Here is a 17,438-nt window from a genome sequence, read left to right as displayed (position 1 = left end):
AGACGTGCTTTCACTCTGAAACATGTTTAAATTTGAAATGTGTTTTGGAGAGGCTCCAAAAGTGGCTCTTGACTACCTGGACTTAAAGCTCTGAAATACCCTTGAGTCAATATAGTGTTGTGTTACCCCTCAACTCCAGTAGTAGAGTGGAAGATTAGAAAATACATGGGCTTCAGAGCCAAATAGTTAAAGTTTTGGCTGTACTGTTACTGGTTGTGTGACCATAAACAAATGCTTTAACTTCTCTGGCCCTGAATTTCATCTACTGAAAAACGTGTACCTTGCAGAGTTGATATGAGGAGAGAAATATGTGAAAGTGATATACTTATCTGGCACACAGGAACGCTAATAATAATAAGGACCTTTCTTTGATTGTCAGCCTCCACTCTGTCCTCAAAGAATGGAGCATAACATTAATTTAGAGTTTCTGTACTCTCCAGGACCCACTAGCTGGGTCTTGATTCGTGATTCTTTAACCTTTTTTTACACCCCCCAATCTTCTTTGGATTCCCTAGGACCAAGAAATTGTAGCAAGTGGATTTGAAAGACATAGATGAAGTCTCTTTGGAAATCTGTTAGAACGTGTTGACCTGACATTTTGCAGTTAACTGAAGTTTAGCTAAGCACCAGTGAGAGGCCTAGCCTTGATTAGATTAGCAAGAATTGACCTGTGGTTTGGGTGTGGTACAAAGTTAATAGTAGCATTGAAAATAACTAGGATAATTTATATATAAAACATTTACTACATTATAGACAATGTCTCTAAGCTGTACTGGTTTCCTTCTCCCTTATTCCTCTATCAGAGAATTGTATTTCTGTTAATTTTCTGTTAGTTTTAAAATGAATTAGTTCTTAAATTATTGTAGCTCTGTGGGCCCTACTGGGATCATAGACTATTCCCTTCAATGGACTGTCAGACCATTTTAGGCACCACACCAACCGTTCCTGTGCCCAGCGTAGACCCGTTTACTTTTTCTCTAATGACAACCACTACTGCCACTTAAGGACACTCACCTGGACTCTGCCAAGTGAAAACTATCTCTTTTTCTAAGTTGAAGAAGCTTGTCACAGGTTCACTGAAAAGCTTCCTTTATCACCTCCTGGAACCCTGAGCCATATGATCCCTGGATGTCATACCTAGGCCCTTCAAAAGTGGGTCCAATTGATTCCTTCCTTATTTTCGTGCAGTTCATGTCACTAAATTACAGAACCTTTTAACCATTAGACTACATAATTGCCTGATATAATTTCCTATAGTTGTTCCTCTTTAGAAACACTGGGTTATTTCTATCAGCCAGAGGCAAAAGTTAGCCTGCAGTTCTTTTGACACCATTTCCATTTGCTACCAATGTAGGCTTGGTAATTGGGCCTTCTTCAGATTTACTCTTAGGACAAAAAAAATTTTTTTTTAATTGTGGTAAATAAACATGAACTTTACCATTGTAGTCATTTTTAAGTGTATAATTAAGTGGCAGTAAGTACATTCACAGTATTGTGTAACCATCACTACTATTTCAAGAACTTTTTCATCATCCCAAACAGAAACTCTGTACCCATTAAGCAATAACTCCCCATTTCTCCCTCCTTCCTGCCCCTGGTAACCTTTATTCTACTTTACGTCTCCATGTATTTGCCTATTCTAGATACTTCATGTAAGTGGATTCATACAATATTTGTTTTTTTGTGTGTTTGGCTTATTTCACTGAGCATAATGTTTTCAAGGTTCATCTGTGTTGTAACATGTATCAGAATTTCATCCCTTTTTATGGTTGAATACTATTCCATTGTATGTGTATATACCACATTTGTTAGTCTATTCATTTGTTGATAGATACTTGAGTTGTTTCTGCGTTTTGGCTATTGTGAATAATGTCATTATGAACATCGGTGTACAGGTGTCTGTTGAGTTCCTATTTTCAGTTCTTTTGGGTATATACATAGAAGGGGAATTGCTGAGTCATATGATAATTGTGTGTTTAATTTTTTTAGGAACTGCCATATTGTTTTCCACAGCAGCTGCACCATTTTACATCCCCACCAGTAATGCATGAGGGTTCCAATATCTCTATATCCTCCCCAACACTCTTTATTTTCCATATATATATATATATATTTTTTTTTTTTTGTGGGCCTCTCACTGTTGTGGCCTCTCCCGTTGTGGAGCACAGGCTCCGGATGTGCAGGCTCAGCGGCCATGGCTCATGGGCCCAGCCACTCCACGGCATGTGGGATACTCCCGGACTGGGGCACGAACCCGTGTCCCCTGCATCAGCAGGCGGACTCTCAACCACTGCGCCACCAGGGAAGCCCCATATTTTTTAATAATAGCCATCTTAGTGGGTATGAAATGGTATTTCATTGCAGTTTTGATTTTGCATTCCCTTTATGATTTAATGATGCTGAGCATTTTTTTCATGTGCTTATTGTCATTTGTATCCTTTTTGGAGAAGTGTCTATTTAGGTTCTTTGCCCATTTTTGAATTGGATTTTTTTCTCTTTTTTTTTGAGTTTTAAGAGTTCTTTATATTTGTTGCCATATCTTTGTCTGGTTTGTATATCAGGGTAATGTTGGCCTTATGAGTTAAGAACTGTTCTCTCCTTTTCAATCTTTTGGAAGATTTTAAGAAAAATTGGTATTAATTCTTTAGAAGTTTGGTAGAACTCACCAATGAAGCCATCTGGTCCTGGGCTTTTCTTTGTTGGGATATTTTTGATTACTGATTCAACCCTCTTAATAGTTACAGATCCATTTAGATTTTCTATTTCTTCTTGAGTCAATTTGTGTGTTTCTAAGAATTTGTCCATTTCATCTAGGTTATCCAGTTTGTCAGCTTTTCTCTCTTTTCTCAACTCTTTTTTTAGGAGCAAATTATTCAGGAGTCATATATGATACTTTTTTATTAATTAATTAATTTATTTTTGGCTGCATTGGGTTTTTGTTGCTGCACGCAGGCTTACTCTAGTTGCAGCGAGCGGGGGCTTCTCTTTGTTGCGGTGTGCGGGCTTCTCATTGCGTTGGCTTCTCTTTGTTGCAGAGCATGGGCTCTAGAGCGCAGGCTCAGCAGTTGTGGCACACAGGCTTTGTTGCTCTGCAACATGTGGGACCTTCCTGGACCAGGGCTCGAACCCGTGTCCCCTGCATTGGCAGGCAGATTCTTAACCACTGCGTCACCAGGGAAGTCCCCATATATGATACTTTTAATTGGATGTTTATAAGTCTCAGAGTGAGAGGAAGTGAGTTGAGGGGGGAAGATAAGATGCTTTGAGAGTTTTAGATTCACCCACATAGTCTACATTTTGTTGATTCTTAAACCTCAGGGTGCTGTGGAACCAGTTAGTTTCTTCTATTTGTGTATGGTGCAAAGTTCCTAGCAGGAAATCCATGGTCCTGATTTTCTCTGTGCCTAATAGCAATATTAGACTTTGTTGGGGATACTAAAGATGTTCTCCTAAAGGAGAATATAAGCAAGCATATGCTAAAATGTACACTAATGAAAATAAGTGCAATTACCTTGTAAAAATCCACCAGCTTTCCAAAATGAATCAGCTCTAAATATACTGTTTGTCTTTTTGGAATTGTATGATTCTGTTTTGGCTGTAAATGCAAAAATGTATTTTGAAAACATGTAGGCAAAAGGGCAAACTACTTGTAACCCCTCGTCTACTTTCTGTCTCTATGGATTTCCCTATTCTGGATATTTCATATAAATGGAATCTTTTTTTCTTTTTTAATTTTTAAAAATTTATTGATTGATCGATTTTTGGCTGCGTTGGGTCTTCGTCGCTGCGTACCAGCTTTCTCTAGTTGTGGTGAGCGGGGGGCTACTCTTCATCCCAGTGCATGGGCTTCTTTTTTTTTTTTAACATCTTTATTGGAGTATAATTGCTTTACAATGGTGTGTTAGTTTCTGCTTTATAACAAAGTGAATCAGTTATACATATACATATGTTCCCATATCTCTTCCCTCTTGCGTCTCCCTCCCTCCCACCCTCCCTATCCCACCCCTCTAGGTGGTCACAAACCACTGAACTGATCTCCCTGTGCTATGCAGCTGCTTCCCACTAGCTATCTATTTTACGTTTGGTAGTGTATATATGTCCATGCCACTCTCTCACTTTGTCACAGCATGGGCTTCTTATTGCTGTGGCTTCTCTTGTTGCGGAGCATGGGCTCTAGGCGCGTGGGCTTCAGTAGTTGCAGCATGCAGGCTCAGTAGTTGTGGCTCACGGGCTCTAGAGCTCAGGCTCGGTAGTTGTGGCACAGGGGCTTAGTTGCTCCACGGCATGTGGGATCTTCCTGGACCAGGGATCAAACCTATGTCCCCTGCATTGGCTGGCGGATTCTTAACCACTGCACCACCAGGGAAGTCCCTGGAGTCATATATTATATGGCCTTTTCCGTCTGGTTTCTTTAATTTACCATAATGTTTTAAAGGTTCATCCATACTATAGAGTGCATCAGTATTTCATTCCTGTTTTTTTGCTGAATAATGTTCCATTGTATGGCTATAGCAAATCTAAATTACTTATCAATTGAAAATTGGCACAGTAAAAATGAGATTGAGAAATATTTCGGTTGTGGTGAGTGAGTCTGAAATTGCAGCCTATAAAATCCAGATACAGCAGGCAGAGGTAAGGGAAGCCAAAATAGGGTAGAGTTAATGAATAGGAAGCTTTCCAGAGATCAGAAATCACAATATAAGTTACAAAGAGAATAAAAAAGTTTATGATCAGGAGAATTTCAGAATTTAAAATATTGAATGCTTTGAAAAACTCTTGTAAGACCTAATCTGTATAATGAGATATTATGCCAGTACTTGATTTTCTAAACAGTAACTTTAGTGATGAATATACTTGCTAAGAATTGTGATAAATTGACTTTTAAAATAGTCTTGTATTGTGTTAAATTGTAGCTAACCTTTACTTAAATTGGATGTTACAGATTTTCTCTTTTATTAAATTGGTTATAGTAATCAGCTATAGTTTCTACAAAATTGCTTTTCATTTGTTTAAAATAGATTGCTCTGAAATGTTTGATTATAAAATATCAAATGATTTGCAGTTTTAAATGTATCATTTTCTTTCAGGTTACAGTGTAGGATTTTGGAAGTCCTCCCTCCATCACACCAAAATGGTTTTGCTAATGGACATGTCAGCAATATAGATGGAGAAACTATTGTCATCAGTGATAGTGATGATTCAGAAACACAAAACAGTTCTTTTCAAAATGGGTAAGTGATTTTTAATAATTTTTAAAATGTATGAATTCCCTTGCTGTCCATGCTTTCACTGCTAAAGGCCCGGGTTCAACCCCTGGTCGGGGAACTGAGATCCCACAAGCCATGTGGCACAGCCTAAATAAATAAGTATGTATGTATGAATGTATGTATGTATTTATTTAAGTAAGTATGTATGTATGTCAGATTGGGTACTGATATCCCATTGAAATAATTTTTTCTCTTCCTTTCTAGTCATACACTGGTATACTATGCATCTAAACAATATGGTTCAACAACACCTTAGAATTTGCAAAAACTGAAACTTACCTAGTTAATTCTAGTCAGCTGCTCAAGAACAATTGAAGCTCACTTCATTCAGTTATACATTCCACTTTTGTTTACCTGGGAAAATTCATTCTGTCCTTTATTATTCACTTTATGGTGCATATAGTAAAGAAACTGTAAGTTTCTGAGATTTAGTCAGTTGACAGCTTTGGTCAGCTGAGTGCTCTTGGAGAAAAATCATATAAATCCATATAGATTGGCACTGTCTGCAGTGTGTGTACTGTATTTATATCACTTTGACTGTATCTTACTTTCATTACCCAGTTGCCCAATGCTTCTCTTTATCATCCTTTCATATCATTTTCTTCTCTATAACCCCCACTTATATCCCCTTTACATATAGGATTGCATTCACAGAGGCAGCTTTTCCAGAATCTAACCACTCCTCTCTACTGCCACCACTACCCTCTTAGTCTGTACTGCCAACATTTTTCTCACTTAGTTTTATTGCATTAGCTTTCTAACTGGTATCCCTGTTTGCACTCTGTTCCCCTTATCCCCGCCAGAATGATCCTTCTGAAGTGTAAATTAAATCATTATCACCCGATTATTCAGAATCCTCCAGTGTCTTTTTTCTTTTTTTTTTTAAATTAATTAATTTATTTTTGGTTGTGTTGGGTCTTCGTTGCTGTGTGAGGGCTTTCTCTAGTTGCAGCGAGCGGGGACCGCTCTTCGTTGCGGTGTGCGGACTCCTCATTGTGGTGGCCGCTCTAGTTGCGGAGCATGGGCTGTAGCCGCGCAAGCCTCAGTAGTCACAGCACTTGAGCTCAGTAGTTGTGGCGTGCAGGCTCTGTAGTTGTGGCACACGGGCTTAGTTGCTCTGAGGCATGTGAGATCTTCCCGAACTAGGGATCAGACCCATGTCCCCTGCATTGGCAGGTGGATTCCCAACCACTGTGCCACCAGGGAAGTCCCTCCTCTGGTGTCTTTACTCAAAGTAAAATTGAAAGCCCTTAAGGATAACCCGTAATCTGGCCCTGCTGCTGCCTCTGAACCTTCCTCTTTTTCTCTCTGTTTATTCTGCTTCTTGTGCAAACCATGCATGCTTCCCCCTCAGGACCTTTATACACTCTTTTCTCTCTTCCTTTAAAAACTCATTTCCCCAAGAGTTTTTTCATGGGTTGCTCCCTCATTTTTTTCAGATCTCTGCTTAAATGTCAACTTCTTGGAAGGCCTACCTGGTCCATTTATCAGGGATCATCACCCTATATGAAATAGAGACCTTTCACTCTGCACTCTTTTCCCTTCATAGCACTTACCACCTACCCTGTTGTCTATTTTGTTTGTCTCCCCACTGTATTTCTGTTTTGTTCACCAGTGAATCCTTATTCTTTAGTATTTGGCACATTGTAGGCTCTTAACTATTTAGTGAATGGATGGATGAATGAATGAATATACCCTCAAAAGAGAAGAAAAAATGAGAAATTGGTAGGGGTGGGAATTAAATGTGTAGCCTCTTTGCTAGTTCTTGAAACAGGGTAAACTACATTATCTCCACCTTTGCTCTTGGATTACATAGCTAAAAAAGGTTTAAAAGTAAATCCAAGAGCTGTTTATAAATTTATCTAACCTAAATTGGATAGTCTGCTTATTCATCTGGAGTTAATTTCTTCTCCCAAGGAAAATTTATTGAATAAGTAAAGTACCTACCTAACATAAAATAGTGCTTTGTGCTATTTTGGCTAATAAAATAGTGAGGCATATCAGTAACTTATAAAATCATAATTAAAATTAAAATGCATTAGATTCTGTTATCGTATATCCTTAGAAACTAGATTTCATATAAAATATCATGTTTCCAAACAAGTTTTTTAAATTTTTTATTTATTTTTGGCTGCGTTGGGTCTCTGTTGCTGCATGCGGGCTTCCTCTAGTTGCAGGGCTACTCCTTGTTGCAGTGAGTGGGCTTCTCATTATAGTGGCTTCTCTTGTTGCAGAGCATGGGCTCTAGGCACGTGGGCTTCAGTAATTGCAGCGCGTGGGCTCAGTAGTTGCAGTGCATGGGCTCCAGGACGCAGGCTCAGTAGTTGTGGCACACGGGCTTAGTTGCTCTGCGGCATGTGGGATCTTCCTGGACTAGGGATCGAACCCGTGTCCCCTGCATTGGCAGGCGGATTCTTAACCACTGCGCCACCAGGGAAGTCCCCCAAACAAATTATTAACTTATTTTGTGTCTTTGCTCTTTTTAGGAAGAAGAAAGATACAATTGATCCCTTATTATTCAAGTACAAGGTACAACCCACTAAAAAAGAATTGCATGAGTGTGCTATTGTTAAAGCAACACAAATCAGGTAAAATTCCATATCTTCTGTATGGTAGTTTAAAGTAGAATAATTATGTTCAGTTAAGGAGATTTGATGTGGAACAAATGGGTAGTAGCGAGTGATTGCTTCCGTTTTTAAAATACATGTATATTTATATGCTCATAGACTGATAATGTGATTCCTAATGAACCATGAGCCCTTTGTCTAGTTTAGTAACTAACTCCAAATAGTCTTCACATCTAAAAAATTAAGAAGGATTCTATTTATGAAGCACTTCTCATGAGAGAACTCAGTTTTCAAAGCTGAGAAACCTGGTGCTTAGAAATACGTCACATTTGTAATATTATGTTCATTAGACACAAACATCTGATCAGTCTCTGCCCATTTCTAAGGAAGTTAAATAATAAAAAATGAGTATGTTTAAAAATTCCTGTTTGTGACCTAATCAAAAGATAGAGGTAGTCATGAAACAACCTAAATGTCCTCTGACAGATGAATGGATAAAGCAGATGTGGTATATATATATACAATGGAATACTGCTCAGCCATATAAAAGAATGAAACAATGCCATTTGCAGCAACATGGATGGACCTAGAAATTATCATACTAAGTGAATTGTCAGACAGAGAAAGACAAATATCATGTGATATCTCTTATATGTGGAATCTAAAATATGACACAAATGAACTTGTCTACAAAACAAAAAGACTCAGACATAGAGAACAGACTTGTGGTTGCAAAGGGGGAGGGGGATGGGGGAGGGATGGATTGGGAGTTTGGGATAAGTAGATGCTTTGCATTCTATACATCTATTATGTATAGAATGGATAAACAACAAGGTCCTACTGTATAGCACAGGGAACTATATTCAATATCCTGTGGTAAACCATAATGGAAAAGAATATGAAAAAGAATATATATATATGTATAACCAAATCACTTTGCTGTACAGCAGAAATTAATACAATGTTGTAAATCAACTATACTTCAATAAAATTTAAAAAATAAAAAAATAAAAAGAGAAAGAGAGGTACTGAATGGTTAATATTTAAAAGAACTGGCTCTAGGTTACATTGATATATTTTAGGAAAATCCCTGTTGTTGCCTGTTGAGGTTAGTCTCTTAGTCACCTGAAAGTAAGTAGTTGACATCATCAGCCAACTATCAACTTGCCACCTAGGAATCAGTCTTGCATTTTGTTTTATGTAAAATAATTTTACTTATTCTCTCATCCCTCTTGCCCCCCCACCACCCATATACTCATGAGTCCAAAGAAAAGTGATAACAATATTATAAATATTGAGTGGATCCTGAGTCAGGTATATTACTTTATATAAACTGTATGGGTCTGTGCAGTTTTTTGTTTGTTTTGGGGGCCTATCATTAATGTCAGATCTCTGGAGCATTCTCCACTTTACTGTATATTGAAAAATAGCATTTCCAAGATAATGCTCATGAATTATTCAAACTTTTAAATTTATTCAGTTTATGGGCTAATGAATAGCATAGTTGAGACAACCAATGTTTTGCTTATTCATTGTTGAGCTTTTTCATTTTTTTTTTTTTGGTTTTAGTTCAAGATATGTTTTTTATGTAATGTAATTCCCTATTTAATATTTTTCACTTTTCTATTTACTTTTTGACTTATACTGTAAATATAATTCTGCTAGATCTTGGTTACAGTTGTATTAACTCATTTTCTTCTTAATTGGTGATGCAAAGAATTTTAAGGTGGAAAGTTATACTTGATAATAGAAGACTTAAATGACTTGCAGCTCTTTGTTAGCACCAAAAGATAATACTGTTCCAAAGATGCAAAACTCCTCAACAAAATACTAGCAAACAGAATCCAACAGCACATTAAAAGGATCATACACCATGATCAAGTGGGGTTTATCCCAGGAATGCAAGGATTCTTCAGTATATGCAAATCAATCAATGTGATACACCATATTAACAAATCGAAGGAGAAAAACCATATGATCATCTCAATAGATGCAGAGAAAGCTTTCAACAAAATTCAACACCCATTTATGAAAAAAAACCCTCCAGAAAGTAGGCATAGAGGGAACTTACCACAACGTAATAAAGGCCATATATGACAAACCCACCGGCAACATCGTCCTCAATGGTGAAAAACTGAAACCATTTCCACTAAGATCAGGAACAAGACAAGGTTGCCTGCTCTCACCACTATTATTCAACACAGTTTTGGAAGATTTAGCCACAGCAGTCAGAGAAGAAAAACAAATAAAAGGAATCCAAATCAGAAAAGAAGAAGTAAAGCCATCACTGTTCACAGATGACATGATACTATACATAGAGAATCCTAAAGATGCTACCAGAAAACTACTAGAGCTAATCAATGAATTTGGTAAAGTAGCAGGATACAAAATTCATGCACAGAAATCTCTTGTATTCCTACACACTAATGATGAAAAATCTGAAAATGAAATTAAGAAAGCACTCCCATTTACCATTGCAACAAAAAGAATAAAATACCTAGATATAAACCTACCTAAGGAGACAAAAGACCTGTACGCTGAAAATTATAAGGCACTGATGAAAGAAATTAAAGATGATACAAATAGATGGAGAGATAGACCATGTTCTAGGATTGGAAGAATCAACATTGTGAAAATGACTATACTACCCAAAGCAATCTACAGATTCAATGCAATCCCTATCAAACTACCAATGGCATTTTTCACAGAACTAGAACAAAAAATTTCACAATTTGTATGGAAACACAAAAGACCCTGAATAGCCAAAGCAATCTTGAGAAAGAAAAACGGAGCTGGAGGAATCAGGCTCCTGGACTTCAGACTATACTACAAAGCTACAGTAATCAAGACAGTATGGTACTGGCACAAAAACAGAAATATAGATCAATGGAACAGGATAGAAAACCCAGAGATAAACCCATGCACATATGGTCACCTTATCTTTGATAAAGGAGGCAAGGATATACAATGGAGAAAAGACAGCCTCTTCAATAAGTGGTGTTGGGAAAACTGGACAGCTACATGGAAAAGAATGAAATTAGAACACTCCCTAACACCATACACAAAAATAAACTCAAAATGGATTAAGTACCTAATGTAAGGCCAGACACTATCAAACCCTTGGAGGAAAACATAGGCAGAACACTCTATGACATAAATCACAGCAAGACCCTTTTTGACCCACCTCCTAGAAAAACGGAAGTAAAACCAAAAATAAACAAATGGGACCTAATGAAACTTAAAAGCTTTTGCACAGCAAAGGAAACCATAAACAAGACGAAAAGACAAGCCTCAGAATGGGAGAAAATATTTTCAAATGAAGCAACTGACAAAGGATTAATCTCCAAAATTTACAAGCAGCTCATGCAGCTCAATATCAAAAAAACAAACAACCCAATCCAAAAATGGGCAGAAGACCTAAATAGACATTTCTCCAAAGAAGATATACAGACTGCCAACAAACACATGAAAGGATGCTCAACATCATTAATCATTAGAGAAATGCAAGTCAAAACTACAATGTGATATCATCTCACACCAGTCAGAATGGCCATCATCAAAAAATCTACAAATAATAAATGCTGGAGAGGGTATGGAGAAAAGGAAACCCTCTTGCACTGTTGGTAGGAATGTAAATTGATACAGCCACTATGGAGAACAGTATGGAGGTTCCTTAAAAAACTAAAAATAGAACCACCATACAACCCAGCAATCCCACTACTGGGCATATACCCTGAGAAAACCATAATTCAAAAAGAGTCAGGTACCACAATGCTCACTGCAGTTGTATTTACAATAGCCAGGACATGGAAGCAACCTAAGTGTCCGTCGACAGATGAATGGATAAAGAAGATGTGGCACATATATACTGTGCAATATTACTCAGCCATAAAAAGAAATGAAATTGAGTTATTTGTAGCGAGGTGGATGGACCTAGAGTCTGTCATACAGAGTGAAGTAAGTCAGAAAGAGAAAAACAAACACCGTATGCTAACACATACATATGGAATCTAAAAGAAAAAAAATGGTCATGAAGAACCTAGGGACAAGACGGGAATAAAGACGCAGACCTACTAGAGAATGGACTTGAGGACACGGTGAGGGGGAAGAGTAAGCTGGGACAAAGTGAGAGAGTGGTAGTGTATATATGGACATATATACACTACCAAATGTAAAATGGGTAGCTAGTGGGAAGCAGTCGCATAGCACAGGGAGATCAGCTTGGTGCTTTGTGACCAGCTAGAAGGGTGAGGTAGGGAGGGTGGGAGGGAGGGAGACACAAGAGGGAAGAGATATGGGGATATATGTATATATATAACTGATTCACTTTGTTATAAAGCAGAAACTAACACACCATTGTAAAGCAATTATACTCCAATAAAAACGTTAAAAAAAAAAAAGAGGTAGAGGGGAACCTTCAGAGACAGATCAACCCATCATAATATGCAGACCTTATTTGGATCTTGATTCAAATATACTAACTGCAAATGAAGCAAAACAACTAAATCTGAACATTGAAAGGACATTTGATGATATTAAGGAATTATTGTTACTAATTGATAATATTTTACAAAATGCTTTGGTGGTTATGTTTTTTAAAGAGCTACTGTCTTTTAAAGATACATACTGAAAAACTTACAGATGAAATAATATGTCTGGAATATGCTTCACATAATACAGAAAAGAGGAAGTATTTGAGTTGTTGATGCAAAAAAAAAATGATAATACTGTTCCTATAATAAAGAGATGTTAATATTCCTGTAAGGAAGACTTGATATGATAGAGTAGCTCTGACAAGGAGAACTTTCTGCAGTGATAGAAAGGTTATATGTGTGCTGTCCAGTATGGTGGAAATGTGGCTAGTAATAGTGAGGAACTGAAGTTTTAATTTTAATTTCATTTATTAAAAAACAACAACAACAACAGGGACTTTCCCTGGTGGCCCAGCGGTTAAAACTTCACCTTCCAATGCAGGGGGTGCGGGTTCAATCCCTGGTCCAGGAGCTAAGATCCCACAAGCCTCTTGTCCAAAAAACCAAAAATATAAAACAGAAGCAATATAGTAACAAATTCAGTAAAGACTTTAAAAACGGTCCACATCAAAAAAGTCTTAAAAAAATATGTATGGCTAATACGTGCCAGGTAGGACAATACATTTCTTGAGGACTAGTATATTTAGTCAATAGTCAAAACATAATTACCTTCTCAGATACTGTATGGTGCTGGGATCCTTTTTCAGATCCTTTTATTTGTATAGTCCTTCCTGTAGTTTAGGAAAAGAATATATATTTGGGGGAGGGCTACTACTTAAAAACTCCTATTTGTTTGTTTACTCATAGAAGCTTTTAACTTGGTTTTTTCTTGAAAGGAATACTTTAAATTCAGTTGAAACATTTGCTTTCTTTCCAGAACCTTTCCAGAAATACTTGTGTGTTATTTTTTTGTTCTGCTCTGTGTGTGGTGGTGGTGCTGTTTTTTAATTTGGGAGCAAGGGAAAATGAAAAATAGTGTATTTTTAGAATCATAATAACTCTAACTCTCTTTAATTTTAATCCCATGAATTTGTTGGCTGCCATATGATGTTTAAATACAGAATATTTTAGAATTTGATAAAAACCCATGTTCAGTTCTATTCACAATATCCTTTTGAATGTTGATTTACATAGTATTATGTGATAATATCTGGTAGTCTACAAATTTTGATTATGTTAAGAATTTTAATGGTGATACTTGTAGGAATGATCATCTAATTTTATAAAATTTGGTTTACTCTGTGGTATATTTTCCTTGAGGTTTATTTGATTTCTAAGTGGTTCCTAAGCAACAAATGCACATGCTGGTTTTTTTTTTTTTTTTTTAAAGGTCAAAGTGCTATGGCAGGGGGTGGGGGAAGGAAAGGTTTTTTTAAAAATTTATTTATTTATTTATTTATTTTTGTCTGTGTTGGGTCTTTGTTTCTGCGCAAGGGCTTTCTCTAGTTGTGGCGAGCGGGGGCCACTCTTCATCGCGGTGCACGGGCCTCTCACTGTCGCGGCCTCTTGTTGCGGAGCACAGGCTGCAGACGCGCAGGCTTAGTAGTTGTGGCTTACGAGCCCAGTTGCTCCGCGGCATGTGGGATCTTCCCAGACCAGGGCTCGAACCCGTGTCCCCTGCATTGGCAGGCAGATTCTCAACCACTGCGCCACCAGGGAAGCCCCATATGCTGTTTTTGTAATGGACTTTTATGGTAGATCCACTCAGGCTGATTTTATAACATTCTACATAAATACTTCTATATGAAGTTTCTCGTAACTTCTACATAACTACTATTGGAAAATGAAATTTCTTCTTTTCCTAGACTTGAAATTGAGGTTATGCATTCAAAAGAGATGATGGAGTTCAGATTGAATTCTTTTATACTAACACTTTCTTCTTTCTCCCCCTTTTCCCCTTGTAGCCGGAGAAAACACCTATTTTCTCGTGATAAACTAAAGCTTTTTCTGAAGCAACACTGTGAACCACAAGATGGAATCATTAAAATTAAGGTAATCAGAACAGTGATATTATTTGTTGGAAAGAAGGGGAAAAAAGAGAAAAATGAGCGGTGTTATAAAGTTGTAACATTGCAGAAATGTTACTCCAAATTTGGTTGAATATAGCTCTCTTTTTATCTGGAGCCAGTTTTAGTAATTTTCATTGGATTAAATACTGTTTTTTGCAATTGCTAGAATTGCTAAGTGGGTCAGGTACTTCCACTTTTCTCCGTGTATAAAAACGATCAAGCGGGGCTTCCCTGGTGGCGCAGTGGTTGAGAGTCCGCCTGCCGATGCAGGGGACACGGGTTCGTGCCCCGGTCTGGGAAGATCCCACATGCCGCGGAGAGGCTGGGCCCGTGAGCCATGGCCGCTGAGCCTGTGCGTCCAGAGCCTGTGCTCCGCAACAGGAGAGGCCACAACAGTGAGAGGCCCACGTACCGGGAAAAAAAAAAAAAAAAAAAAAAAGATCAACCAAGACAGATGAGAATAGAGGGAAAACTTGGAGAAAGAAAAGTTATGGGGAGAATTCCCTGGTGGTCCAGTGGTTAGGACTCCACCTTTCCACTGCACGGAGCGTGGATTCAATCCCTGGTTGGGGAACTAAGATCCCGCAAGCCACGTGGCTAAAAAAAGAAAAAGTTATGCTTGCAGGGCAACTAGTGCTTTCTAATAGTGTAGTACTGGCTCACAAAAACAGATTCAAAGAACAGTGCTAAAATAGATCCTACTAGATAGGAGAACAATATATATATAATAAAAAGAATCTCAGAGACCAATACTAAGCAGATAGATTATATTTTATTCATAACCATTCAGAAGGAAAAAATCAAGTTTAGAAACCTCACATTGTATACTAAATAAAAAGTTAAATGGTGAAACTAAAACTGATTTTTTTAAAATGAGAAATATTTAACTCATACTGGGAGAGAGACACTAAGTAAAAAAGCAAAAGAATGGGTTAGAGAGATGTATGCATGTGTCAAAAATCAGCTACTGTATGCTTAAGATTTGTGCATTTCATCATATGTAAATGTTATATCAAAAGAAAAGATATGAAGTAAAAGAATAGATGAATTTACTCTATGTGAAAAGTAGCATTTCAAATCTAGAGACCAAGATAGATTATTTAATAAATAGAACTGGGACCCTTGGTTAACTATTTGAAAAAATAAAGTTGGGTCTAACTCCAAAAAAAAACAGGACATGAGATAACTCTTAATGTTATTTATGCTGAAGTACTTAGAAGGAGCAGTAGAAAAGAAGTACCAAAGATGAGACTGATTTGACAACACAAACTTATGTAGGTTTAAAAATGTCATGAATATATTTCAAGGGCAAATGCTGGAGGAAAAATACTTTCAGTGAATACAGTGAGGAGCTCAAATCAATTATAAAACATAAGCACCCCATTAGAACAATAGACAGACATGATCAAACTTCACAGTGGATGAAGTATTAAAACTTGAAAACACATAAGATAGAATCATCTGAAAGATAATTTTTAAAATATTTGTCTTTGATAAGAGAACATAATTTAAGCATTCTGTCTATATAGTATTGAACAGGTAGCCATGTAGAATGATGCTTGCAAAAAGTTGATTTAGATACTTGTGATAAGTGGCTAGAACAGTGCCTGACACTTGATAGGCAGTCAGTGAATATGTGAATAGTTGCATATGTGTATCATAAATAGCCAGTTGGCTAATTCACCTAACTTTCTAAGATCTCTTACACATCAGTGAACAAAAAAAACCTAATTAGTGAAAAAATGTCAAAGGACATCAGCAGTTATTCACCAACGAAAACAAAGTCAGTAAACATGAAAAGAAATTCAACTTTACTTAATAAATATTGAAAGTTAAGGTGACAGTAAACATTTTTCTCTTAGAGTATAATGAAAGATGGTTAGTGGATATTCTAGTGTACTTGCACACACGCACACACACCCTCAAAACAACAAAGTCTGGGGACTTCCCTGGTGGTCCAGTGGTAAAGAATCCATCTTCCAATGCAGGGGACGCGGGTGCTATCCCTGGTCGGGGAACTAAGATCCCACATACCGCAGGGCAACTTAAGCCCGTGTGCCACAACTACTGAGCCTGTGTGCTCTGGAGTCCGCGAGCCACAACTAGAGAGCCTGTGCACCACAATGAAAGATTCTGCATGCCACAACTAAGACCCGATGCAGCCAAATAAATAAATAAATAAGTAAATAACAACAACAAAGTTTGATACCCTGTGTGTGAGTGTATACTGTTGTTACGAGTACCTGCAAGAACACAAAGATGTGGTATTTTTGTTTATTGTGTGTGTTGTGTGTGTGAATGAGGACACCTTGGCAATTAATATATTAAAACCTATTTTGACCTCTTTTGGGTATGTATTTGAGAAGAAACCACCCATTCATACTTAAAGGGCAGTTCTCTACATTCACAGGTTATTTAAGTGGGATAGTAGATAGCCATCTTAATGGAATTTACTTTAATGTAAAATCTTAATGGACTCTAGATTTACTCTGCTGGCCAGAACTGATTGACTTTTAGGTGTTAAAAGCTATGTTCTACCAAAAGTAAAAATATTATATAGAAAATTGAATTCCAAGTAGAAGCATTCCAATTTTGTTAATAACTTAAAATTTTGTATCATCACATTTTCTGTATTTCTGTAAATGGCATTTTTTTTTTTTTTTGGAGAGAAAGAAAGAGTGATGATCTTGGCCGTTAGACCAGAAGTAATCTTCAGAATTGCTTAATCAAAAATAAGAAGTTTAGGGACTTCCCTGGTTGTTCAGTGGTTAAGAATCCACCTTCCACTTCCCTAGTGGTGCAGTGGTTAAGAATCCGCCTGCCAATTCAGGGGACATGGGTTTGAGCCCTGGTCCGGGAAGATCCTACATGCCACGGAGCAACTAAGCCTGTGCACCACAACTACTGAAGCCCACGCGCCTAGAGCCCTGCTCTGCAGCAAGAGAGGCAACCGCAATAAGAAACCCACGCACCGCAACAAAGAGTAGCCCCCACTTGCCGCAACTAGAGAAAGCCCGCGTGCAGCAACGAAGACCCAATGCAGCAAAAAATAAATTTATTTAT

General features: G+C 37.5%; 1 protein-coding gene across 1 annotated transcript in view; it reads left to right on the top strand.

Annotated features, from left to right (window-relative positions):
* The window catches only part of BAZ1A (bromodomain adjacent to zinc finger domain 1A), a 95,689-nt gene that overhangs the window by 30,544 nt on the left and 47,707 nt on the right, over positions 1–17,438 (top strand). The window contains exons 3-5 of the mRNA XM_079701198.1: positions 5,088–5,231; positions 7,754–7,855; positions 14,271–14,358. Of these exons, the coding sequence (XP_079557324.1) occupies positions 5,088–5,231; positions 7,754–7,855; positions 14,271–14,358 (334 nt within the window). The remainder of the gene's footprint in view (positions 1–5,087; positions 5,232–7,753; positions 7,856–14,270; positions 14,359–17,438) is intronic.

The sequence above is a fragment of the Hyperoodon ampullatus genome (genome assembly GCF_949752795.1).
Source record: "Hyperoodon ampullatus genome assembly, chromosome: 3".
In the NCBI taxonomy this organism is placed as follows: domain Eukaryota; kingdom Metazoa; phylum Chordata; class Mammalia; order Artiodactyla; family Ziphiidae; genus Hyperoodon; species Hyperoodon ampullatus.
This window is presented reverse-complemented; position numbering and strand designations above follow the sequence as displayed.